Source organism: Passer domesticus, chromosome 20, assembly GCF_036417665.1.
Source record: "Passer domesticus isolate bPasDom1 chromosome 20, bPasDom1.hap1, whole genome shotgun sequence".
Taxonomy (NCBI): Eukaryota; Metazoa; Chordata; class Aves; order Passeriformes; family Passeridae; genus Passer; species Passer domesticus.
In genome coordinates, this window is record NC_087493.1 from 2590985 (window position 1) to 2615449 (window position 24465).

At 52.0% G+C, this 24465-nt stretch overlaps 1 protein-coding gene and 1 long non-coding RNA gene across 3 annotated transcripts; both read right to left on the reverse strand.

Annotated features, from left to right (window-relative positions):
* Positions 1-1628: 1628 nt before the first annotated feature.
* LOC135284281 (uncharacterized) lies at positions 1629-3259 on the reverse strand. Of its 2 annotated transcripts, none has more exons than XR_010349717.1 (3): positions 3138-3259; positions 2801-2866; positions 1629-1835 (listed from the first exon to the last, which is right to left on the reverse strand). It is a non-coding gene; the product is annotated as an uncharacterized LOC135284281 (long non-coding RNA). The 2 variants fall into 2 exon arrangements; XR_010349718.1 differs by having other exon boundaries at positions 1629-1972.
* A 16408-nt stretch (positions 3260-19667) lies between these two features.
* Positions 19668-22526, reverse strand: SOX9 (SRY-box transcription factor 9). The gene is made up of 3 exons (XM_064395569.1): positions 21953-22526; positions 20910-21163; positions 19668-20554 (listed from the first exon to the last, which is right to left on the reverse strand). The coding sequence occupies exons 1-3, from the start codon at positions 22381-22383 to the stop codon at positions 19812-19814; spliced, it is 1428 nt and encodes a 475-aa protein (XP_064251639.1). The 5' UTR covers positions 22384-22526; the 3' UTR covers positions 19668-19811.
* Between the last annotated feature and the right edge of the window lie 1939 nt (positions 22527-24465).

Sequence of the window (24465 nt, forward strand, 5' to 3'; positions counted from 1 at the left end):
CCAGGAAGGTCACAAAGTTTCAGGAGCTTCTCCAGAAAAGAAGAATTCTCTCTTTCATGTGCTCAGCACAGCAGAGTGAATAAGGGAAGGGCTGGAAGCAGGGCAGGAGGACCCCAAACAAAGCTGCATTTCCTCAGGTTTGGTTTTTCCCCTAAAAGAACCGAGGTGAAATTGCTCCAAAGCCATGCTGGGAGCAGCATCCCAGCATTTATTTCTCTCAGAGAGCTGCTCCCTTCACTCTCCTGGGTGTGATGGAAGAAGGAGCACGTAACCCTGGCCTGGGGTGAGTTTTATCTCCCTGTTCAGGAGGTGTGGGGCAGCACAAAGCCAGGCTCCAGCAGGGCTCCTATCGCAGCAGAAAATCCAGCTGGAAGGTGTCACCTGCCAGAAAGAGCTCCAGGGTGCCTGAAAGGAAACCAGCTCACCCAGTTCAGCCTGGCTGTGTGTTAATCCCTCCTGCAGGGTGTCCTCTGGACCATCTCCTGCCCACTGCCCCGGCCTCTGCCACTGCAAAGGGAATTCGGGGGAAGTTTTGGGTTGGAGGTACATCCACTGTGTGTGTTTGGGACTCAGGGGCTCACTCTGTGGTGGTTTTGGGGTGTTTGGGGCTGGTTGTGGGGTCTCAGTGTGGGAGGTGGTCATGAAAGGGGGGCTGCAGCAGTGGGAGAACAGAAAATGGAATTTTAACCACAATTAAGTTCAAAAGGGAAGAAATGGGGTTTGTGTGAGCAGGATGCTGGTGTTGAGCAGGGCCAGCCCAGCAGCCCAAATTTCGTCAGGCAGCTCTCCTTCCTCATCCCTGTTTTCCACCAGGTGATTTCCCCCAGCCAAGCTACTCCCACCCCACTGCTGCCCGGGCTCCTTGCTGCTTTTCAGGATCAAAAAAACCCCTGGGTGATCCCTGTCCTGCTGATTCCAAAAAGCTCTGGATGATCCCTGTCCTGCTGATCCCAAAAAGTCCTGGCTGGTCCCTGTCCCACTGCCTTCATTCCTTTGGGATCCTCTCTGCTTTCAGGATCCCAAAAAGTCTGGATGATCCCTGTCCTGCTGTGTCCATCCTTTTGGGTTCTTCTCTGCTTTTCAGGATCCCAAAAGCTCTGGATGATCCCTGTCCTGCTGATCCCAAAAGCCCAGGGTGATCCCTGTCCTGCTTATCCCCAAAAGCTCTGGCTGATCCCAAAAAGCCCTGGGTGATCCCTGTCGTGCTGTGTCCTTCCTTTTGGGTTCTTCACTGCTTTTCAGGATCCCAAAAGCCCTGGATGATCCCTGTCCTGCTGATCCCAAAAAGCCCTGGGTGATCCCTGTCCCACTGCCTCCATCCCTTTGGGCTCATTGCTGTTTTTCAGTATCCCAAAAAGCCCTGGGTGATCCCTGTCCTACTGTGTCCATCCTTTTGGGTTCTTCTCTGCTTTTCAGGATCCCAAAAAGCCCTGGCTGATCCCTGTCCCACTGCTCCCACCCCTTTGGGTTCCCTGTTTTTACCAAACCCCTCCCTGGGCGGATCCGTCCGTGCCAGAGAGAGGAAGCGCCGGGGATGATGCAAATGGGTTTTGTCAAAATATTTTTGGAGGGAATAAAAATAGCTCCAGGAGCCAAATCTATTTCTGTTCCTGGGAAGGAGAGGGCTTGTTGGGGCTGTTTGCTCCAGGTGCTGCTGGAGCAGGAAGGGCTGGGTTAGCCTCGGGTTTGGATGGGAATCCGCTGGTTTCCCACACGGCGGTGCCTGGAAGAGGAGGTTGGTGTCTCCCTGCTCTCCTGGCTCCTGGATGCTCCTGTCCAGCCTCATTCCTCCATCCCAGCAGGAAACTCAGCCTGGCTCCCATTCAGATCCGCTCCTGGAGGGATAATGGGAACACATCCACCCTGATGGGGCTGATCCCGCAGAGAGAGGGGAATTCCTGCAGCCCCGGGGCTGGGGATGCCCTTCCTGCTCCAGCCCAGAGCCTGGAGCCTCCCTGGAGAAGCCCTGGAGCTGTGGATAAAAAAGGGATTTTGGTGGGGATTTTTAGACTGTTTTTCATTGGGTTCTCCCAATATTTTGTGGGTTGTGTTTTCCCAGGACAGGCACTGGGATATTGTCCCTGGGGGATGTCAGGAGCATTCCTGGCTCCTGCATGTCCGCCTTGGTGACCATTACCTGTCCAGGTAAATTCCATCGGTGCTGTCTACAGGGACTGATCCAGGGGGAGTTGAAGCTCTGGGATGGAATCCCCAGCTCTGAGATGGAATTCCCTGTTCCATGATGGAATTCCCCTATCTGTGATGGAATCCCCAGCTCTGGGATGGAACTCCCAGCTCTGTGATGGAATTCCCAGCTCTGGGATGGAATTCCCATCTCTGGGATGGAATTCCCAGCTCCGTGATGGAATTCCCAGCTCTGGGATGGAATCCCCAGTTCCAGGATGGAATTCCCAGTTCCAGGATGGAATTCCCATCTCTGGGATGGAATTCCCAGCTCCGTGATGGAATTCCCAGCTCTGGGATGGAATCCCCAGTTCCAGGATGGAATTCCCAGTTCCATGATGGAATTCCCAGCTCTGGCACATCTTGGCTGGAGGCTGGAATGTCCCTTTGGGAGAGCTGCACATGGAGCTCCCTGGAGAAATGATGGGCAATGGCTTGGTCAGAGGTTTGGGGTGACTTTTATCCCAATTTTTGCTGACCCTTGGGATGGGTTTTGCCCATGGCAGAGCCAAGGGCAAGGACAATCTTTGAGTTTGGGGAGCTCCCAGCAGATTGAGCTGGAATTCCAAGGATCAGTAATTCCAGGGGCAGAGGGAGGTGATGATTTTAAATTTACCTGCTCCGGAATTGTCCAACCAAAGCTTGACCTTTTCTCTCCCAAAATCTTAACGACTTCCTTTTCCTGGAAAAAAAATTTAGCTTTGAATTTTAGGATTTTTCCACCTCTAAAATGGTTTCTCCTCCATCCTTCCCCTCTTCCTTGCATTTTTCCTGTTACTTCTTTGTTTTTTATTTTCCTTGTCTTGTCTGAGTGTGGGGAAAAATAATTCCAAGCAGAAATCAAGAACCTGGAAAACTCTGAACATCTTCATTTGGTTCCTTGTTGAAAATGAGAAGAATTCTTTTGTTTGAAGGGCTGCCAGGGTTGGATTCCCACCCAGACCCACCCTGACCTGTTGGAGATGCCTTGGATTAGGTGGTGACCACTCCAGCCTTGTCCAGGGCCACTTTCCAGGAGGCAGAAAGGAGCAGGGATGGTAAATGGAGAAGGGAAGATTTCATTGCTCATTTTTCCGTGGTATTTTCCTGCCTGGCGCCCTGGATGAGCAGAGAAGCTGTTGGCCCATCTGTTTCCAGCACCATTAAAGGCCTCTGACTGCATGTGGCCCTCAGAAATAAAATAAAAATAAGACCCTGTGCTCTGAAAATGTCAGAGGCTCTTTGATCCTGGCCGCCCCCCAGCTGGGCCCACATCCTCCCAAGGCTGAGCAGGAGGAGAGGGTTCCCACCACCCTGCCCCGTTTTTTGGGAAAAGAAGGAAGTGCAGCGCTTGGGGTTGGTGACCTCTGAGTGCTGCTCCCCTGGAATTCTCCATCCCCTTTCCTGCTGCTGCCCACACCGGGCTGGGGCGCAGGAGGGAAGGGGTTAAAGGCTGTTTTAGGGGGGCTGGGAGCAGGGAAGGGGCTTTGGGGGCAGAGCTGGGCCAGAAGGATGCAATTAATGACCCCGAGATTGCTCCAGGATGGGCTGGCAGCTCCTCAGCCCTGCGAGCCCTGCAGCTCCATCCTGCTGGCAGCCCCTGGGGGCTCAGCTTCTTCGGGGTGCACTGCAAAGATCCAGCACCAGTCTGGCACCAGTGCACCCCCCTGGAGGGAATTTGGGTGGAATTGAAGCCTTTGAGGATCTTTGATGTGCTGCAAAAATCCAGCACCAGTTTGGCACCAGTGCACCTCCATGGAGGGAATTTGTGTGGAATTAAAGCCTTTGGGGAGCTTTGGGGGGCACTGCAAAAATCCAGCATCAGTTTGGCACCAGTGCACCTCTGTGGAGGGAATTTGTGTGGAATTAAAGCCTTTGGGAAGCTTTGGGATGCGCTGCAAGAATCCAGCACCAGTCTGGCACCAGTGCACCTCCCTGGAGGGAGCTGGCACATCTTGGCTGGAGGCTGGAATGTCCCACTGGGAGAGCTGCACATGGAGCTCCCTGGAGAAATGATGGGCAATGGCTTGGTCAGAGATTTGGGGTGACTTTTTGGGAAGGTCCCTCCTCCTCCAGCCACTCAGACCTTGGAAATCCAGCCCTGGCCACCCATTGTGCCACCCTCCCTCTGTCCTCCTCCTCCTCCTCCTTGCCCCATTCCTGCCAGAATTTTAGGAGCATTTTTCTGCTGGGCAAATCTTTGCTCTCTTTTCTTGCCAGGAAGTGATTTTGAAGGAGGGCAAAAAACCCCAGTGGATTTTGGGGTGGATCACTGTGAGGACAGAAAGGAACAGAACAAATTCCCCATCTGCTCCAGCTCCCTACACAGGAACAGCACAAATTCCCAGTCCAGCACAAATTCCCAATCAGCACAAACTCCCAATCCAGCACAAATTCCTAATCCAGCCCTGCTCCCTGGATGGGGCTGCTCAGAGTCCCCAGCTGCCGGAGGTGACACAGCAAGCAGTGCAAAACGCGCTCGGTTTCCCCGGAGATGTGCTCAGGGTAGGGCATTATTATTTTTTTTTTGGCTCCCCAGCAGCTGTTGAGCAATCCCTGGTCCTCCCAAAACAAACAGGGAGCAGCTCTGGTGGCCAAATGTTGCAGGCTCTGCTGGAGCGAGTGTCAGCACAGCGCCCGGGGCTGCTGGGCTCCGCAGCTGCGCTTCCTCCCCCTCCTCCTCCTCCTCCTCTTCCTCCTTCTGCTGGGGACATCGGGAGCCGAGCACGGACAGGGGACTCCGGGCTGGAATCCCAAAGGATGGTGCTGGAGGATGAAGATGTTGGATTTCTTTAATATAAAAGAAAATATATTTAATATTAAATTCAAGAAATTAAATTAATTATTACATTTAAAATATAAAGTTGTTTATATTACATTACATTACATTACATTACATTACATTACATTACATTACATTACATTATATTATATTATATTATATAATATATCACAATGTATAATATATAATATATTATATCGAATATAGAATATATATTATAATTATCAATATTATTTTAATATTATATTATATACAATAATATATGATATAATATATAACATATTATTATATATTATACATTTTATATTGTACATATATTTATATGTACAATATAAAATATATAGTATATAATAATATGTTTATTATAGTATATTATTAATTAATAAAGTCATATTATAATAATATAATATATTACATACTATATAATATTATTATAATATGACTTTATTAATTAATAATAGTCTTAAACAAATAATATTAATTAAAATAATTAATATTAAATTAAATAAATAATATTTTATATTACATGTTCTTGAATGTGAAAGATTCAGGGGGTTTATCCCATAAGTGGATGTTAGTTTTTATTCCCAGGGGTGGCTCCTGGCGTTTGGGGTTTGTGACTGATCTGCACCCCAAACCTGGGCCCAGCTCCTCAAAGTGCTTCCCAAGTGAAAACGACCCCAAAATTGGACATTTGTTCAGCAGGGCTGGAGAATTGGACATTCCCAGGTGGAAATGACCCCAAAATTGGACATTTGTTCAGCAGGGCTGGAGAATTGGACATTCCCAGGTGGAAATGTCCCCAAAATTGGACATTTGTTCAGCAGGGCTGGAGAATTGGACATTCCCAGGTGGAAATGACCCCAAAATTGGACATTTGTTCAGCAGGGCTGGATACACGGACATTCCCAGGTGGAAATGTCCCCAGAACTGGACATTTGTTAGCAGGGCTGGAGAATTGGACATTCCCGGTTTAAAATGTCCCCAGAATTGGACATTTGTTCAGCAGGGCTGGGGCTCTGCTCTCCTTTCCCTGCTCCCTCCGCCCAGGGCAGGCACCGATTTCCTCCCTGCCTTTGCCTTTCTGTGCAAACACAGAAAATTGGGTGCTAAAAGCAATTTTTTGCTGCTCAGGGCTGCTGGGAGCGTTTTGCAGAGGTGCAAAGTGCTGGACTGCAGTGTTTGCAAACAGCTTCTGCTTTTCAGGGACAAGAACACCAAAAAATAATAAAAGAATAAACGCAGAAGCCCCAGGGAGAAGCTGGAGCCCGGCCAGGACGTGGGGCTGGGGCTTTTAACCCTTTCAGAGCTGCTTTTCCCTGCCCGGGGCAGGGGGATCCTGGCTGGAGATGCTGCAGGTGCAAAGCTTGAAGGGGAATGTCACACCAGAGGTTTATCCAGGGCTCTGTTATTAATCCAAATATTTACTGGGCTTTTCCTTCATTTTAAAGCTGTTCTGGCTGTTCCTTGGGTTTGTCAAAGTCCAGGTGTGGGATCGTGGCTGGAGCTGCTGCAGGTGCAAAGCTTTAAGGAGAAGATCAAGAATTTATTCAGGATTATGCTATTAATCCTAATATTTAATATTTTTCCTTAATTTTTTCTTTATTTTCCTTTTTAAAACTGATTTTAAAACTCATTTTGGCTATTTCTTGAGTTCCTAAAAATCCAGATTTGTGTTGTGGTCACCAAACAAGGAGAAGCCCCTGAACCCCATCATTTTTAGGCTGGAACAGGGTTTTTTTTGAAACTCAACGTGAGGCTTGCATAAAGCTCTTAAAATTAGTGCTGCCTTTCAAGCCCAAGGGCCGGAATAAGGTTTACAAGCCATAAAAGCCTCTTATCAAAGTTGATTTCCTCCAACGCACCTTTCATCTTTTATAGTATTTGCTTTTCAAATCCTTGAACTTAAAAGGATTAAACAGGTTAAAAGAAAAAAAAAAAAAGGGAGGGGGGAGAGAAAACAAACAGGAGGGAAGATGGATTGAGTCTGGATTAGGGGAGGCCCGGATGAAATATGAATTAGGAGAAAGTCTAAACAAAGAGTTGTCATTTTTTCTGAGCTGCTGAACATTAACTGCAGGCCCAGCTTTAGGGAATATTTGATTTCTCCGGGTTATTTTTTCACTTTGCAGAAGGAGTGGAGCAGGGAGCAGCCGAGCAGGGCCAGATTGGGAATTTGTGCTGTTCCTTTGTGTCCTCACAGGGATCCACCCCAAAATCAACTGATTCTTTTTTTTTTTTCTTTTTTTTTCTTTTTTTTTCTTTTTTTGGCCCTGCTGCAAAATCACTTCCCTGGCAAGAAAGGAGAATAAAGATTTACCCAACAAAAAAAAGCTCCTAAAATTCCAGGAGCTGGGAGAGGGATCGGTGATCTCCCCTCCTCTCAGGGAACTGGAAAAGCAGCTTGGAGGGATTGTGGGGACTTTTCCAGGACTTCCCTGGACACAGCAGGGTCTGGGGCAGGAACCTGGGCTGGTTCTGGCTCTGCTCCCTCCCTACAAGTTTGGGGCTGAGAAAAGATTTTGGGGCTGGGAAAAGACTTTGGGACTGATAAAAGGTTTTGGGGCTGAGAAAAGGTTTTGGGGCTGAGAAAATATTTTGGAGCTGGTAAAAGGTTTTGGGGTTGATAAAGGTTTTGGGGCTGAGAAAATATTCTGGAGCTGATAAAAGATTTTGGGGCTCATAAAAGATTTTGGGGCTCATAAAAGATTCTGAGGATGATTAAATATTTTGGGGCTGAGAAAAGGTCTTGGTGCTGATAAAAGTTTTGGGGCTGATAGAATATTCTGGAGCTGATAAAAGATTCTGGAGCTGATGAAAAATGCTGGGGCTGATAAAATATTCTAGGGCTGATAAAAGATTCCGGAGCTGATAAAAGATTTTGAGGCTGATAAAAGTTTTTAGGGATGATAAAAGACTTTGGGGCCGATAAAAGATTCTGGTGCTGATAAAAGATTTTGGGGCCGATAAAATATTTTGGTGTTGATAAAAATATTCTGGAGCTGATGAAAAATGTTTGGCCTGATAAAATATTCTAGAGCTGATAAAAGGTTTTGGGGCTGAGGAAAGGTTTTGGGGCTGATAGAGTGTGGAGGACTTTGTGGACAGCTGGCTAGCTGACAAAGGTCACACTGCAATAGAACATTTTGGAGCTGATAAAATATTCTGCAGCTGATAAAAGATTTTGGGGCATGATAAAAGGTTTTGGAGCTGATAAAAGAGTTCTAAACTTCCTCCCATGGAACAAAATCCTCTGTCTGGAGGCTCTGAAACTCTTTGCAGAAGTGAGGCTGCAAACCCCACTGCCAGGGAATGGGACTTTGCCCTTTGGGAAGGTAAATCCCTTCTGGAAACGGGGCTTGGGAATTTCTTAGAGCCATAAATCCACCTTTATTCTCCCTTTCTGAGCTGATCTTTGGCTCTGCCCCGTGCTGAATGTGCTGCTCTCAGTGGGGTCAGGGAATCTGGGAGTTTTCCCCTGGCTCTGCTGGAATTATTTGAAAATCAGCTCCTCTTTCACAGTTTTTCTGGGGAAAATGGCTCTTCTCAGTGCCTTTTACATGAACTGCTCCCATCTCATGTCTGAGGAACCGGGAAAAGCAGAAGAGAAAGGGAAAATTCCAGGAGAGGGGCTCAGACCCAGCCCAGCTCCTCCAGTGAGGTGTCCTGGGCCAGCTCTCCCTTCTTCCCCCAACCCAGAGCCAGCAGAAACCCCTCGGAGGTGCTGATTTGGGAGCAGGAAAAGCTTTTGGAGCCTTTGGATGCTGGGAGGCTTTAGGGAGGGCAGAACCCACCTGGGCTCTGCCTCCTGTCCCGTGGGCTTGGTGGGAAATCATCCCGAGGCTGCCTGGGCTGGGGCTTTCAATTATTTTATTGAGTTAAAAGCATTCCATGGAAGGAATCATTCCCTTTAATTTGTATTTATTGAGTTAAAATTATTCCATGGAATGAATCCTTCCCTGAAAATCCGAGCCTGAGTTGCTCCAAATTATTGGGGTTTGAAGTGGGAGGGGAGGATGAAAATCTGAGCCTGTTTTACACCAAATTACTGGATTGAGATGGCGAGAGGATGAAAATCTAAACCTGGCTTGCTCCAAATCATAGGAGTTTTGGGGAAGATGAAGATTAAAATTTGAGCTTGATTTCCTCCAAATAATAGGAGTTTTGGGGAAGATGAGGATGAAAATCTGAGCCTGATTTGCTCCAAATTATTGAAATTCTGGGGTGGGAGAGGAAGATGAAAAATTGAACCTGGTTTGCTCAAAATTATTGGAGTTTTGGGGAAGATGAGGATTAAAATTTGATCTGGATTTTCTCCAAATTAATGGAGTTTGAGGATGGAGAGGAGAGTGAAAATCTCAGCCTGATTTTCTCCAAATTATTGAAGTTTTGGGGTGATAGAGGAAGATGAAAATGTGAGCCTGGTTTTCCTCAAATTATTGGAGTTTTGGGGAAGATGAGGATTAAAATCTGAGCTTGATTTGCTCCAAATTATTGGAGTTTTGAGGAAGACGAGGATTAAAATCTGAATTTAATTTGCTCCAAATCATTCCCTGGCACAGGTTATTCCATGGCTGCCCCATCCCTGGAGCTGCCCAAGGCCAGCTTGGAGCACCCCTGAGCTGTGGGGTGGGATGGGATGAGCTTTCAGCTCCTTTCCAACCCAAACCATCCCAAGATTCCACCCCACAAAAAGATGGAGCCCGTGGCCGCAGGGACGCAGGGCTGTCAGGGGAGCTCAGCACCCATTAATTAATTAATTAAAATCTCCGAGCCGGGTTTGCCTTGGCTAAAACCAGTGTGAGAAACTTGCTGGCGGCGTTCCTGCGTCGTCGGGGCTGAAGTGTTGTCATCCGAGGCTGCTTTGCATGACAATGCCCGCGCCTCTAATTATGCACCAGGATGCTAATGAGCCCGGAGCGGGCCGCAGCTCCATGGGAAAAGGCTCTGTTTGGCCCGGGAGGGGGGACAGGGGGAAGGAAAATCCACCCAAACAAAATAAACCATGACAGTTCGGGCAGGGAGGAGGAACGGGGGCGAGCAAAGGGGCGGGAGGGGCTCGCGAAGGAGAGGATGGAGCTGAGGACGTTCAGGTTTGGATTTTTTGGGGTGGTTTCTCAGGGATAAGGTGATCAAAATCAGCTCTTCGGGGCTGATAGATGAAAAAAAAAAGGTGTAAAATGGGGCTGTGGTTTGCAGGCGTCAGGGGAATTGTTTGTGCAGCGCAGGAGGGGCTGAAATGGGGGAAACTGAGGCACGGAGGAGCTCAGCTGTGCCTGGATGCCAGAAGTGGACAAGGAAGGGATCCAGCCTTGCTTTTCCCGAATTCCCAGCACCTCCATCATTCCACTGTCTTCCTCTATTACCCTGGCGTTGCTGCACGGAGCAATCCCTGTTTTGTCACCAAAATAAATGGAAATGAAGGGGTTTGCCCACTGCTCTTCCCAAGGGCTTCTGGATTCTTTTGCAGGATTATTTTCTGGATTTTCCAGAAGGAAGGGTTTTCACTGTGCTTCCCAAGGGTCTCCAGATTCTTTTCTGGATTTTCCAGAATGAAGAGTTTTGCCCACTGCTCTTCATGAGGGTTTCTGGATTCTTTTCCAGGACTCTTTTCTCGATTTTTCAGAATGAAGGGTTTTGCCCACTGATTTTCCCAAGGGTTTCCAGATTATTTTCCAGGATTGCCCATTGCTTTCCCTTCCTGTGTTTGCCATTTTACAAAGGCTGGGGTAAGGGAGGGGAACGCAGCATCCTCCACTGTGTCCTCCCAAGTCTCCTGGGAATTATTTTCCCTCTTCCTCTCCTATTCTGAAGGGCTGAGGTGGCTCTGGAATGGGGAATGTTGGCACTGCTTGGACGGAGCTGGCTGAGCTCAGCTCTGCAGCCCCATAAAGCCACAGAGAAGTCAAAATCCATCCCAGGAGGGCAGAGTGGGACCTGATCCCCACATTTTACAGGGCTCTGGGCCCCGAGCCCTTGGCTTTGGCACCTTCAGGGAAGCAGATAAAATTCCAGGAGCTCTGGATGCACCTGAAGCTGCCAGGGCCGGGATTAGCGCTCCCTGAAATGCTCTCGGTGAAAGTGAAGAGCACTCGAGGGCCAGGTGCAGCTCTGGGGAGCTCCAGCCTTTCCTGATGTCACCTGCCTTTGGTGACTCTGGAATTACCCCTTAAAGCGGGATGGCTTTGAGCGTCCTGCTAATTAATTGGGGATTGTTCCTCTCTGCCATCCCTGGGTCAGGATTCCCCAGCACCAGCAGCAGCTGCCACCGGGGAAAAACCAGCTGCAAACACCTTGGGAAATGCCACATTTACTCCCAAAATCTGCTTTTCCCGGCATTTTTCCATGGGCAGTTGGGGGAATTTTTCTGCTGCGAGTGGCAGGGATTGGGCTGGCAGGGAAGGAGTTTTTGAGGGGCAGCTGAGGGGCTCAGCCTGGAGAAAAGGAGGCTCAGGGGGGCCCTTGAGGCTTTCCACAGCTCCTGACAGGAGGGGACAGCCGGGGGGGATCAGGATCTGCTCCCAGAGAATGTCAGGACAAAAGGAAAAGGTCTGAAGCTGCACCAGGTGAGGTCCAGGCTGGACATCAGGAGGAATTTCTGCGTGGAAAGGGTGGTCAGGCCTTGGGACTGCCCAGGGCTCTGAATCGCTGGAGTTTGGAGGAAGATGAGGATGAAATCTGAGCCTGATTTGCTCCCAATTGTTGGAGTTTGGAGTGCGAGAAGAGGATGAAAATCAGAACCTCTTTTGATCCACATAATTGGAATTTGGGATGGGAGAGGAGGATGAATATCTGAACCTGGTTTGCTCCAAATTACTGGAGTTTTGGGGAAGATGAGGATGAAAATCTGATCCTAATTTGCTCCAAATTGTTGACGTTTTGGGGTGGGAGAATAGGAGGAAAATCAGAACCTGTTTTATTCCAAATTATTGGAGTTTGGGGATGGAGAGGAGGATAAAGATGTGAGCCTGTTTTGCCCCAAATTATTGTTTTTTGGGGAAGATGAGGATTAAAATCTGAGCTTGATTTGCTCCAAATGATTGGAATTTGAGATGGGAGAAGAGAATGAAAATCTGAGCCTGATTTATTCCAAGTTATTGGAGTTTGGGGATGGGAGAGGAGGATGAAAACCTGAACCTGATTTGCTCCAAATTATTGGAATTTGGGGTGAGAGAATAGGAGGAAAATCAGAACCTGTTTTATTTCAAATTATTGGAGTTTGGGGATGGAGAGGAAGATAAAAATGTGAGCCTGTTTTTGCCCAAATTATTGGCTTTTTGGGGAGGATGAGGATTAAAATTTGAGCTTGATTTGCTCCAAATGATTGGAATTTGGAGATGGAAGAGGAGAATTAAAATCTGAGCTTGATTTTCTCCAAATTATTGGAGTTTTGGAGAAGATGAGAATGAAAATCAGAACCTGTTTTGCTCCGAATTATTGGAGTTTGGAGTGGGAAAAGAGGATGAAAATGTGAGCCTGTTTTACTCCAAATCGTTGAAGTTTTGGGGTGGGAGAAGAGGATGAAAATCTGATCCTGATTTTCTCCAAATTGTTGAAGTTTTGGGGTGGGAGAATAGGAGGAAAACCAGAACTTGTTTTATTCCAAATTATTGGAGTTTGGGGATGGAGAGGAGCATGAAAATGTGAGCCTGTTTTGCCCCAAGTTATTGGAGTTTTGGGGAAGATGAGAATTAAAATCTGATTTGCTCCAAATTATTGGAATTTGAGATGGGAGAAGAGAATGAAAATCTGAACCCGTTTTTCTCCAACCCCATGGAATTCAGGGGCGGGAGAGGAGGACACAACCATCCAAGGGCACAAACAATCATCTGCGAACGAACCCCTCGGGTTTTTTTTCCTTTTTTTCCCCCCTGAGAAAAGGGGGACAGGCGGAGCGAGGGGGCCGTGCCAGCCCGAGCCCCAAAGCTGCGCGGCCCCACAGTGCGGAGCGCTGCCCCATTGTTTGATCTGGCTGTGAGACAGATTAGCAGCCCCAGGTGGAAAGTCAGAATCTGCATTTAAATGGGCCGCTTATAAAAGGTGGGGAGCGCAGGAGCCCGCAGCATTATGCGGTGTCTTTAGCACGCCCTAATCTCTCTTTATTTTCTCCGCAGCCTGACCTGGGGGCACAGTTTCTAATTACCAGGTCACCCTGCTAATATTGTCATTTCCAGCCAGTGGGTGTGAAACCATGGCAACGCCACATTTGCTTCCAAGTTTCTCCAGGAATAAAATTTGCCTTTTAATCACAGAAAATGACTGGGCGGCTCCCCGCTCCCCCCCTGCCCGAGCTGCTCCGAGCTGCTGGAATTCGTTCTTGGGGCTTTTCAAAGGTGTTTCAAGGGGGAGCTTTGGGAAGTTTCACCTCGGAGCTGCGGCGAAGATGAGGGACAAACCTCCACGAGGTTCGGTTTGGATCCCAAAGCTTCCCTAAATGGAATAATGGGACTGTTTGAGTGGGAAGGGACCTTAAATCCCATCCATTCCCACTTTCCCCCATCCCAGGTTGCTCCTGGGACACTTCCAGAGATGGGGCAGCCCCAGCTTCTCTGGGAATTTTATTCCAAAGCCTCCCCAACCTCACGGTAAAAGTCCATATTTTCTTTTTTAGGATGATTTTTATCTTTAAAAGCTGTGAGCGAGCTGCTAAAAGAGAGAGCAGAGGGTGTCACGCCTCCAGGGACGTCCTGGTCACCCTGGCTCAGCTGGGACAGGACCACTGGGATGGTGACTCCAGCTCCTGGAATTCACCTCCCAGCTTGGAAAAAACCCACGGAGAATCAGGAAGCACCGGGGCTGGTGAGGTGGCTGCACTTCTGTGTTTGTCATTCCTCGAGCACCTCTGGTAATTTGGGGCTTCAAAATCCACATTTTCCTCTCCCCCGGATGCTAAATCCAAGGTGTGCTTTGTCTCCTTGATGAAAAACTTGCTTGGGGTGAGCCTGAAAATCTCCCAAGCTCGTGGAGCTGATTTCCAGCTTCCGAGGGCTGGGCTGGCAGTCCCGAGGGACACCTGGTGAAATCTGCTCTGATATTGGGAGAAATTCAGGTCAGCCCTGAGCTGAAAGCACCCCTGGGGCCTTCCCTTCTTTCCAGGGCAGTTTCTCACTCTCCAAAAGTGAAACTCCCACTCCAAGTGAGTCAGACAAGAGCTGGAATCCCATTTTAAGGTGATTTTCCAGCTGACAGGAGTAGGTTAATTGTAAACTGTCTACTGAAGCTTTAAAACTCCTGTCCAGCCTTATTATTAGCAGCTGGAAATTTATGGAGCGAGACTCTGCGTGGTGATAGCTGGGCTCTGCCCAGACGAGGTGTGTAATTAATCCCCACGCTGGCAGCAGGAAAATCAGATGTAAAACTGCTTTTTTTTTTCTCTTTCTGACACAACTGGGAGGGGACAGAAACTCTGTCCTACCTGTGCTGGGCTGGGGGACCACGTCAGAGTTGTCACCTCGGGGATGGAGGGGGAAATCCTTCCCAGCTGTGAGAAACTCCAGTGTGGGGCTCATCAGTCCCTGAAACTGGGATTTTGGGTGGTGGATCTGAAAAATGCAGGGTCCAAATCCTCATGGGATGTTCCCCTGGAAATGGGATTGTGGGTGGTGGGTCTGGACACTGCAGGGTGCAAATCCTCAAGGGGATTTTCCCTGAATTTTGGATTTTGGGGTGGGTCTGGACTGTGCAAGGTCAAAATCCTCATGGGATTTCCCCCTGAAATTGGGATTTTGAGTGGTGGATCTGGAGGCTGTGGGGTGCAGATCCCACAGGTTTTTCCCCTAAAATTGGGATTTTGGGTGGTGGATCTGGACCTTGTAGGGTGCAGATCCCCATGGGGATTTTCCCCGAATTTGGGATTTTGGGGTGGATCTGGACTGTGCAGGGTCTAAATCCTCATGGGATTTTTCCCCTGAAATTGGGATTTTGGGTGGTGGGTGAGGACCTGGCAAGGTGCAGATCCCCATTAGGTTTTTCCCTAAAATTGGGATTTTGGGTGGTGGATCTGAAAAATGCAGGGTCCAAACCCTCATGGGATGTTTCCCTGAAAATGGAATTTTGGGTGGTGGGTCTGGACACTGCAGGGTGCAAATCCTCAAGGGGATTTTCCCTGAATTTTGGATTTTGGGGTGGGTCTGGACTGTGCAAGGTCAAAATCCTCATGGGATTTCCCCCTGAAACTGGGATTTTGGGTGGTGGATCTGGACACTGCAGGGTGCAGATGCCCATGGAGTTTTTCTCCATGGGATTTGGGTATGGGACAGTGGATCCTGGGAATTTTGGGATCTGTGGGATGGCTGGGAGCTTGGTGTGGGAGCAGCCATGGGGATGACCCATCCCTGCTCCAGAGGGGCTCGTTCTTCACTGGAGGGGGCTTTGCAGGACAGGTTTGGGGGAGCCTTTTCCTCCCCTCTCATTGCTGTTGTTGGGCTCGATGGGTGACAGTGGGGGTGGCAGAGGGGACAGCAGTGTCCCCGTGTCCTGCAGCCCTGCACGGAGCACCCTTGGCAGCGTTTCCTGGACACTGATCTATCCCAATCCCATCTGCATCCTTATTCCCTCCAGAGGCAGGAGGTGCTAGAGGAGCTTCGGGTTTTATTTTTGGTGGTTTTTATTTTGTCTTCTCTCATTCCTCTGTGTCTCAGAGCTCCCCTCTCTCCCCACTTTTCCCATCTTTGCAGCCTTTCGAACCCAAACATTTGAACCAGACTGGGGGGATAAATGGGATTTGGGTTTGTTCCCACCCTCTCCCGGGTGGCTGCAATTCCCTGCCGCCATCCCGAGGGAAACAAACCCCAACTGCGGGGAAACTCCGCTGCTTTTCACTTTTCCTGCTGGGACGGGCCCCGGGAAGGGCAGAGGAGAGCCCGGCCCCTCCCGGGCTCCGCATCCCGAGCTCCCGGCGCGGCTCCTGCTCCTCTCCGGGACACAGCCGCGGCTCCAGGGCCGTGTCAGCACCAACAGCTGGCTGAAAAAAAAAAATGCAAACTGCATCTCCCCAGGGAGCAGCCGACACCGAGCCCGGAAAGCCGGGATGTCCCCGGGAGCGGCCGCGGGGCTGCTTGGAAACTTTCTCCCTCCTTTATGTATTTTTATCAGCGCTCATTAAAACTGATGAAAAAAACCCAGGAAAACAAAGGCTCAGCCTCGCTCTGCCCACCCCCAGCCCGAGTTTCTGCAGGAATTTTGGGGGCTCTGCCGGTGCCCGGCACCAGTCCCGGCTCAAACCTGCCCTGCAGCATTGCCGGAGTTCCCTGCGCTCCCCGGTCCCTCCCCACCCTCCCGCTCTGCTTTCCAGCTCTGCTGCCCGCAGCCGGGCGCATTTCCAGCGCTTTCCCCTCCCTGGGTGTCCCCCGAGCCGGGGGTGCTCGGAGCTGCCCCCTGCCCAGCTCGGTTTTAGCCAAAGGAGCCCCAAAAATTTTCCAAGCTCGCTCCAAGAGCAGAGCTGGAATGGCAGGGCCAGGCTGGGGCAGGAGCTTTGCTCTTTTGGGGTTTTTGTGAGGAAGAAATCCCCGGGATGCCTCTGCTCTGGAAAAGGGGACAGAGGGGAGCAGAGCACGGCGGGGTGGGGACAGAAATGTCCCAGGAATCCCGGTGGGATCTGCCCCGCTCCCGCTGGGGTGGGATGAGAAAGGTCCCTCCAGTTCCAGAGCCCTGCAGGGCCAGGCACTGTCTGTCCTAATTCCGGGCCCTTTTCCAGCCCATCCCACCCACACGAGCATTTTGTGCTTTATGGAATTGCTCGTGGCCCCACTGAGCTCCTTCCTCACCCTAAACCAGGAGCTGTGTTTGCTCTGTTGTCCCAAAAACCAGCCAGGCCAAAACTTGCAGCGAGCAAAGTCCGAGCGGGGCAGGGGAAATGCTGGGGACGAGAAATGTCCGGGATCAAAGAGTTCCCACATGGCACAGCAGAGTGACACCGACCCCAATTAATGCTCAGAGTTAATGAATCCCTTCGGCTGCTTGGCTGAAGTGTAAAATGCTCTGCAGAGGTGTGGAGGGTTTGTGTGGCTGGCAGCTCTGGGGGATCAGTGGGGTTTTCCAGCCAGAAAAAGATTCCAGGGGGGATAAAATCTCCCCCTGACTGCTGGAACTGGCCCTGGATGGGGCGGGCCGGAGCAGTGACAGCAGAGCCAGTGGGATTTGGGGACATCCAGAGCTCAGGTGTCCCCTTTGGGGTGACACCCCGACCTGGCCAGCCGGGATTTGCCCATCCCCAATCCCATTTGTTGCCTGGCTCTGCTTTTCCAGGGCCCCACAGCAGCCCCGTGCCAGCTGCGGCTCCAGGGGGAAATTGGGACAAGTTGGGACATTTGACAGAAGTTTTCCCAGCTGGAATCTGAGGCCTTGCAGGGACCTGCAGAGATTTGTGTCCCCAGCGAGCTCTGAGGTGACAGCAGCAGGGGGAGGTGACAAAGCCTGGCCTGAGCTGCTCCAGAGCCCAGCAGGGCAGGGATGGGTTTGGGATGGGTTTGGTTGGAAAATCAAAGCTGGGCTGAGCCGGGGGGGTCATTCCTTCCCGGGGAGGGACAGGGGACATTGATCCCTGAGGACAACACAGGTCCTGCTTGGCTGGTGGGAGAATTGGGTTTTTTTTGGGAGGATTTCAGCAGTTTTTTAAGGATGACCTGAAAGCCCACGGTTGCTCCTTTCTGCTCCCCTCGTGCTCAGCATCCCCAAAATCCGGCAGACACCCCAGGGGCAGCAGAGCCAGCAGGATTTGGGGACAGCTGGAGCTCAGGTGTCCCCTCTGGGGTCACACCCTGACCTGGCCAGTCTGGATTTGTCCATCCCCAATTCCATTTATTCCCTGGCTCTGCTTTTTCTGGGATAAAGAGGGGGGACACCCCAACCCCCGCCATGAACCCAAACCCATCCAGCATTCCGTGTCCCCTGGAGGCTGAGGAAAAACCCTGATAAAACGATAAAAAAACCCCGATAACAAATCTTGATAATAAATCCCACACCCGGGGCAGGTGCAACTTTTGATACAATGTATATTTATTGCAAACAATAATATACAAAATAAACCAAACCAAAACAAACAAACAAAAAAAAAGGTAAGTTTCACAAAGAGAAGGATCTTGTAACCAAAACCAAACCAAACTTACCTAAAGACAAAATATGATTTAAAGGACAGGTCTTTTAAGTTACAGAAATACTTTAAAAAGATCTGCTTTTATACAGAAATAGAAAGATGCCATATTATAAGAGTGCTTTAAGATTTTTTTTCTCCTACTGAATCCCTAAAAAAAAAAAAAGTTAACAAATATATCATTTTTTTAAATAAAAAAAAGTCTGCTGTCTTTTTTAAAAAGCAATCCTTAACTGTTCAGCCACAGCTTCACCAAAATCAGTGTCCCCCCACCTCTCCCAGGCAGTTTTTGGGGGGGTTGAAGGCTAAAACGGTGCCACCCCTGCAGCAGGGCTGGGGTGTGGGGCTCGTCCTTGCACGAGCTGGTGTGTCCCAAAGAGCTGAGGCAGGAAACAAGGCAAATGATTCAGTGATCCGCTACATTTGCAATCTTTAGTTTGTACAAATCTCATTTTTCTTTTTTTTTTTTCTTCCAGTTACTCCTCGAAGGCAAAAGAAAAAAAAATAAAACCTCAAACAAAACAAAACAAAAAAAAAAAAAAGGAAGAGCACAAAGTTTGTACAAACCCAGGACACAGATTCCAAAAAGAATAATAATAATAATAATAACAACAACCAAAAGGAATTAAAGAGATAAATAAAGGACTGGTTACAGTTTCAGACCATAATTTAACAGGCACGGTCACCTTCCAAATAATGCTCCCACTAATGCAACGCTTCTGAAAGGACTTTGGGGGGAGATTAAAACAACAAAACCCAAGGAAAACGGTGATTAAAAGCTGCTCTTCTCCCCGAATAAATAATTTAAAGGATCTGTGCCGGCTCCCAGGCAGAGAGGAGCCCCTGGGCGGGTTTGGCACCCTGGGGTGGGCAGGGGGTGCCCGGAGGGGTCGGGCTCAGCCCCAGCCCGGGGCCAGTGATTATCAGGGGCTGTTTAAGGCTTCCAGCAGCACTTTGGGGCTGCTCCACGGATTTTTTAATTTTATTTTTCCTCTTTTTGTTTTTCTTTTAAGGCTCAAGGTTATTAAAAAATAAAGTGAAGTTCTCCTCCTGGCTGGTTTTGCTACGAGTTAGAAAAATAAAGCCTCTCCCATGCTGGTCCCTGCCCCAGTGCTGGGTTCCCAGGGCAGAGCACGCTGGTTTAGTTTCATTTTTAGAGCAAAAAAAGACACTTCTCTATACAAAAATACCTCTGCAAGAAAACCTAGGGCTGCTCCACTAAGTGTCATTTTTTTTTTAGCTGTTGGAAAAATAAGAGCATCTCAAAAAATCTCTAAAAAATAGGTATAAATCCCCTCAAATTGGTAACGAATCATACACAGTACATACTAAAAATATTTAAAATAGAGAATATTCCTCACAGAGGACTCTGAGTTTTCTCTTTTACCCCCCTCTTTTTTTTTTTCTTCTTTTTTTTATTTTTATTTTTTTATCTTGCTTTTAATTACTGCTAAAAAAAAAAAAATCATTACAAAAGTCCAGAGAAGGAGCCAGCTGGGCGGGTTGGGTGGAAATCTCCTCTCCACGCTGGAAGAAGCAGAGTTCAAGTCCAGTCCTTGGCAAGTCTGCCCCAAATTTCGGGGCTGGGAGCGGGTCCTGGAGGATGCTGTAGTGCAGAAGGCTCGAGGCGCAGCTTCCACGTGAGCGTCTTTTTGAATGATCATTTCAATTTCAGTCTGAGGCGACTCGTCCTCGCCGCTTTTCTCGCGCATTTCTGACTTCTTTCAACACTTTCCCGTCGCTCTTTCGCCTTTTTTGGCGGCGCCCTCCCCTCCCTTAGGGCCGGGTGAGCTGCGTGTAGACGGGCTGCTCCCAGTGCTGTGGGCTGTGCGTCTGGGGGATGGAGGGCACGCCCGCCGTGTCGGCGATGGGGGTGTACATGGGGCGCTGCGTGGGGCTCATGTAGCTGAAGGTGGAGTAGAGCCCGCTGCCCTGCCCGGCGTGGCTGTAGTAGGAGCCCGAGGAGCCCTGGTGCTCGCCGTACTCGTACTGCGCGCGGCTGATGCTGGGGTAGGACGAGCTGTAGTGCTGCAGGTTGAAAGAGCTGTAGCTCAGCTGCTGCTGCTGCTGCTGCTGCTGCTGCGGGGAGTGCTGCTGCTGCTCGCTGTAGTGGCTGGGGCTCAGCTGCTCCGTCTTGATGTGCGTCCTTTGCTGCTGCTGCTGCTGCTGCGGGCCCTGCTCGGCGCTCAGCACCGGCTGCTGCTGTGGCTGCTGCTGCTGCTGCTGCTTGGACATCCAGACGCCGGCGGCGCCGCTGATGCCGTAGGTGCCCGTGTAGGTGACCTGGCCCGGGTGCCCGTTGGGTGGCAGGTACTGGTCGAACTCGTTGACGTCGAAGGTCTCGATGTTGGAGATGACGTCGCTGCTGAGCTCGCCGATGTCCACGTCGCGGAAGTCGATGTGTGGCGGCTGCCGGCCGCCCTCGCCCAGCGCGCGGCCCTCGCGCTTCAGGTCCTGCTTGCCCGGCTGGGGGTCCGTCTTGGGCGTGGTGGGCGGCGTGGGGGGACCCTGGGACTGGCCTGCGGGAGGAAGGAGAGGGTGAGGGTGTGGCAGGGGTGGCAGCGGTGAGCGGGGCACGCACGTGTCCCGGTGTGAGGGACACGGAGCCCAGCCCCACAGACAGAGCTGCAGCAGGGTGGTTTTTTGGGTTTTAAAAGCATGGGTTTGTGTTCCTTATGAGCAAACAGTGGCTGCAATGGGGCGACAATTTGTGTGCCCAGGCTCTGGGCACAGCTCGTGGGCAGTTCTCCCCCTTCTCACTCCATTCCTGGCTCTCTCCTTCCCCTCCCCTCACCCAACCCCACCTCCAGCCCGGGCTGGGCTGCAGCTTCGGGCAGCCGTGCCGTGCCCCCCGCGGGCTCCGTGGGTACCTACCCGAGTGCTCCCCGGGCGAGTGCACCTCGCTGATGCTGGAGGAGGACTGCGGCGAGTCCGCCTGCAGCGCCTTGAAGATGGCGTTGGGGGAGATGTGGGTCTGCTCCGCGCCCTCCTCCTGCTCCGCCTGCCCGTTCTTCACCGACTTCCTCCGCCGGGGCTGGTACTTGTAGTCGGGGTGGTCCTTCTTGTGCTGCACCCGCAGCCGCTCGGCCTCCTCCACGAACGGGCGCTTCTCGCTCTCGTTCAGCAGCCTGGGGGGACACGGGGGGCGCGGGGTCACTTGTGGCTCGGGGGGACACACCGAGCAGTGACACCACTGCCGATCCCCCCAAAAGAGCGATGCAAAGCCCCCCACAGCCTGAACCCCCTGTCCGGGACACTCGCTGGTTGTCACCCCCTCGTCCCCGGCGCTCTCTGGTTGTCACCCTCTTGTCCCCCACATTCCTTCCGTGGCCAGACCAGAGCTGCAGGAGTCCAGCGGGGTCCAGCCCTCGCCCACCCCACCCTGTGGGCACATCTGGCTGTCCCCGGGCGCTCTGGGGACACCCTGCCTGCCAGGGCCAGCTTTGGTGCCCCGTTCCAGCGCTGCAGGATCCCCCCGCCCGTCGCGCCGTCCCCGGGGACGCGGTGGCCCAGGTGACTCACTGGCCTCGTGTTTTCCTCCCGTCCCCGCCTGATTCTGGCACTCGGAGGCCACCCGGCCCTGCGCCACCCACCCTGGCTCCGTCCCTCCCCGCATCGCCCCGCGCTCCCTCCGGCCCGAGCTGATGCAATCCCCAAAATCCATCATTTCCTCCGCACCGGCGGCGCAAACAAACAACGGCCGGGGCAGCCCGGGGGGCTCCGCACGGTCCCCCCGCCCCACGAACAGAAACCACTTCCAACACCACAAAGAGAACGGCTTTCCCAGCTTTCCCCCCTCCTATCCCGACCTAACAAGTTTTTGCACTCCGCAGAAGTTTTTCCCAGCGCGTTTCCAACATCCTCTGGCCGGGCTCCGCATCCCCCGCTCCCCGCGGGCATCCCGGCCCCGCACTCACCTCCAGAGCTTGCCCAGGGTCTTGCTGAGCTCGGCGTTGTGCAGATGCGGGTATTGATCCGCCAGCTTCCTGCGGGCCGCCTGCGCCCACACCATGAAGGCGTTCATGGGTCTCTTGACGTGCGGCTTGTTCTTGCTGGAGCCGTTCACCCGCACCGGCATCGGCACCAGGGTCCAGTCGTAGCCCTTCAGCACCTGGCTCACCGCCTCCCGGATGCACACCGGGAACTTGTCCTCGTCGTTCTCCTTCTTCAGGTCCGGGTCGCCCTTGGGGAAGGTGTTCTCTTGGGGTCTGGTGTTCTCCGTGTCCGAGCCGGATCCAGAGGGGCAGGGGGAGCCGGCGGAGTCATCCGACATGGTGGGGCTGGGGGCGTCGGAGATACATTTGTCCTGTTCTTCTGTCATTTTCATGAAAGGGTCGAGGAGATTCATGCGAGAAAGCGGCCGAGGGGGAACAAGGGGGCGAAAAAAATTAATAATTAAAAAAAGAAAATAAAAAAGTTAGGTGCTAAGGGGCAGGGATGGGCTAAAAAAGTAAAAACTCGGAGAAACAAAGTCTCCACCGGCTGCGCAGAGGAGGGGGAAGAACCGCGAGAAGTTCGCAAAAAAACTTTTTATCACTTCTCCTCAGCACAAAAAACCCGCTAAAAATTGCAAAAAAACAAGAAAACCAAAAAACTCCGAAACGAGGAAAGGGAGAAAGCACTTTGGCGAGGCCGGGAGCGGGAGCAGGACGGGAGCGGGGCGAGCGCCGGGGCAGTGTCGGGCGCGGCGGCCCCGCCGGTCTCCAGCGCGGCTCTGCGCCCGCCGCGCGCCGCGCGCACAAATACCCAGCGCGGGGCCGCGCGCCCGCCCCGGCGCGGCCAATCACAGCGCGGCCCGCGGGGGCCGCTCCGCCCCTATTGGCCGAGCCGCGCGGGGGGGGCGGGGCCGCGCAGCGCCGCGCAGCGCGGGGGGCACGGCCCGGCCGGGGCGGGACGGGTGGCGGCGGCGGCGGCAGCGGCAGCGCCCCAAGCCGCGGGGCCCCGCGGGTGGCTGCTGGGGCCCCGCCGATGGGCCCCGCGGGGCCGCTGCAGCCGCGCCGGCGGCGGGCGGGACGCGCGGAGCGCAGCGCGCCGGGGGCCGCGGGCGCTGCGCGGCTCCGTCCCGAGGGGGCGCCAGAGGCTCAGGAACGGCGCGCGGGGCGCGGGGGGGCCGCGCCGGGCCGGGCGCGCCCCCCGAACCCCCCCGGTACCGCGGGGACGGAGCTGCGGGTGGCCGGCCCCGGAGACCCCGAAATCGCTGCGGCGCTTTGGCTTTTCTCCTTTTTAAACTTTTTAAAAATTTTTCTCTCTTTTTCTTTTTTCTTTCTTTCTTTTTTTTTTTTTTTTTCTTTTTGGAGGGGGTGTCCGGCGCGTCCCTCCGCCCACCCCGCGCTGCGACATCCGCGCATTCCCCGGTTATTCCTCTTTCTATCGGTATTCCCCATCCCTGTGGCCCCGGCGCGGCCGGACCGGGCTGCGGGACCCTCATCCCGGTTCCCCATCCCGGTTGCCAATTCCGCTTCCTAATCCCGGTTCCTCATCCCTGTTCTTCACCTTGATCCCGCATCCAAGTTCCCCATCCCTGTTCTCCACCCCGATCCTGTATCCCGGTTCCCCATCCCGGTTTCCAATTCCGCTTCCTAATCCCGGTTCCCCATCCTGGTTCTTCATCCTGATCCCAGTTCCCGTCCCGGTCCCGGATCCCGGTTCCCAGTCCCGGTTCCCCATCCCCGGTCCCGCATCCCGGCCTGGAGCCGTGCCCGGGGAAGGAGCGGCCTCTTCCCTCCCCCTCTGCACAGAAATCAAAGTTTTGCCGAGTGGATGAAGTCTCGGAAGGCAGGGCCGGGAGCTGCCCGGGTTATCTGTGGAGGGCTGCAGATATTTCCCTTTGCAGAAACGCTCCGGCTGTGCAGGAATCACCGTCTGGAGCCGCGAGCGGCTCTGCCGTGCGGGTCCCGGTGAGATCGGGGCTGGCCCTGCAATCCCCGTCCAGGTGGGGAATAAAACACATCCCGGCTTTTCAGGCTCCCAAAAAAGCTTTTGGTGGGAGCTGCCCAAAAAGCTGCGCCCCTTCCCACCTCCCTCCTTCTCCCTCAGCGCCTTTCGGGGGCAGAAACCTCCGAGCTCTGCTCCTTTCCCAAAGCCCGGAGCCCAGAATTTTTCACTGCAACTCGAGCGTTAAAGTTGGGGCTTTCTGGAAGCCGCTTTCATTTGCTGCTTTTCATTTGCAGCCTTTGTGCGGCCGGACAATCCTCGGGGCAGCGGCCGCCTCCGTGCCCTGTCGCGATTGTCGTCGTTACCCTGACCAGGGGGGTTTCAAGGTATTGGAAAAGGCACGTGAAAAAAAAAAAATTAAAAAATATTATATGTAAAATTAAAAAAGAAAAAGGACAAGGCAGCGGGGAAGGAGCTGGGGATAAACGCACTCAAAACCCTCTCCTTGGTTGGTTTTAGTTTTTCCTGAGGTTCTGATGATGATTTTTTTTTTTCC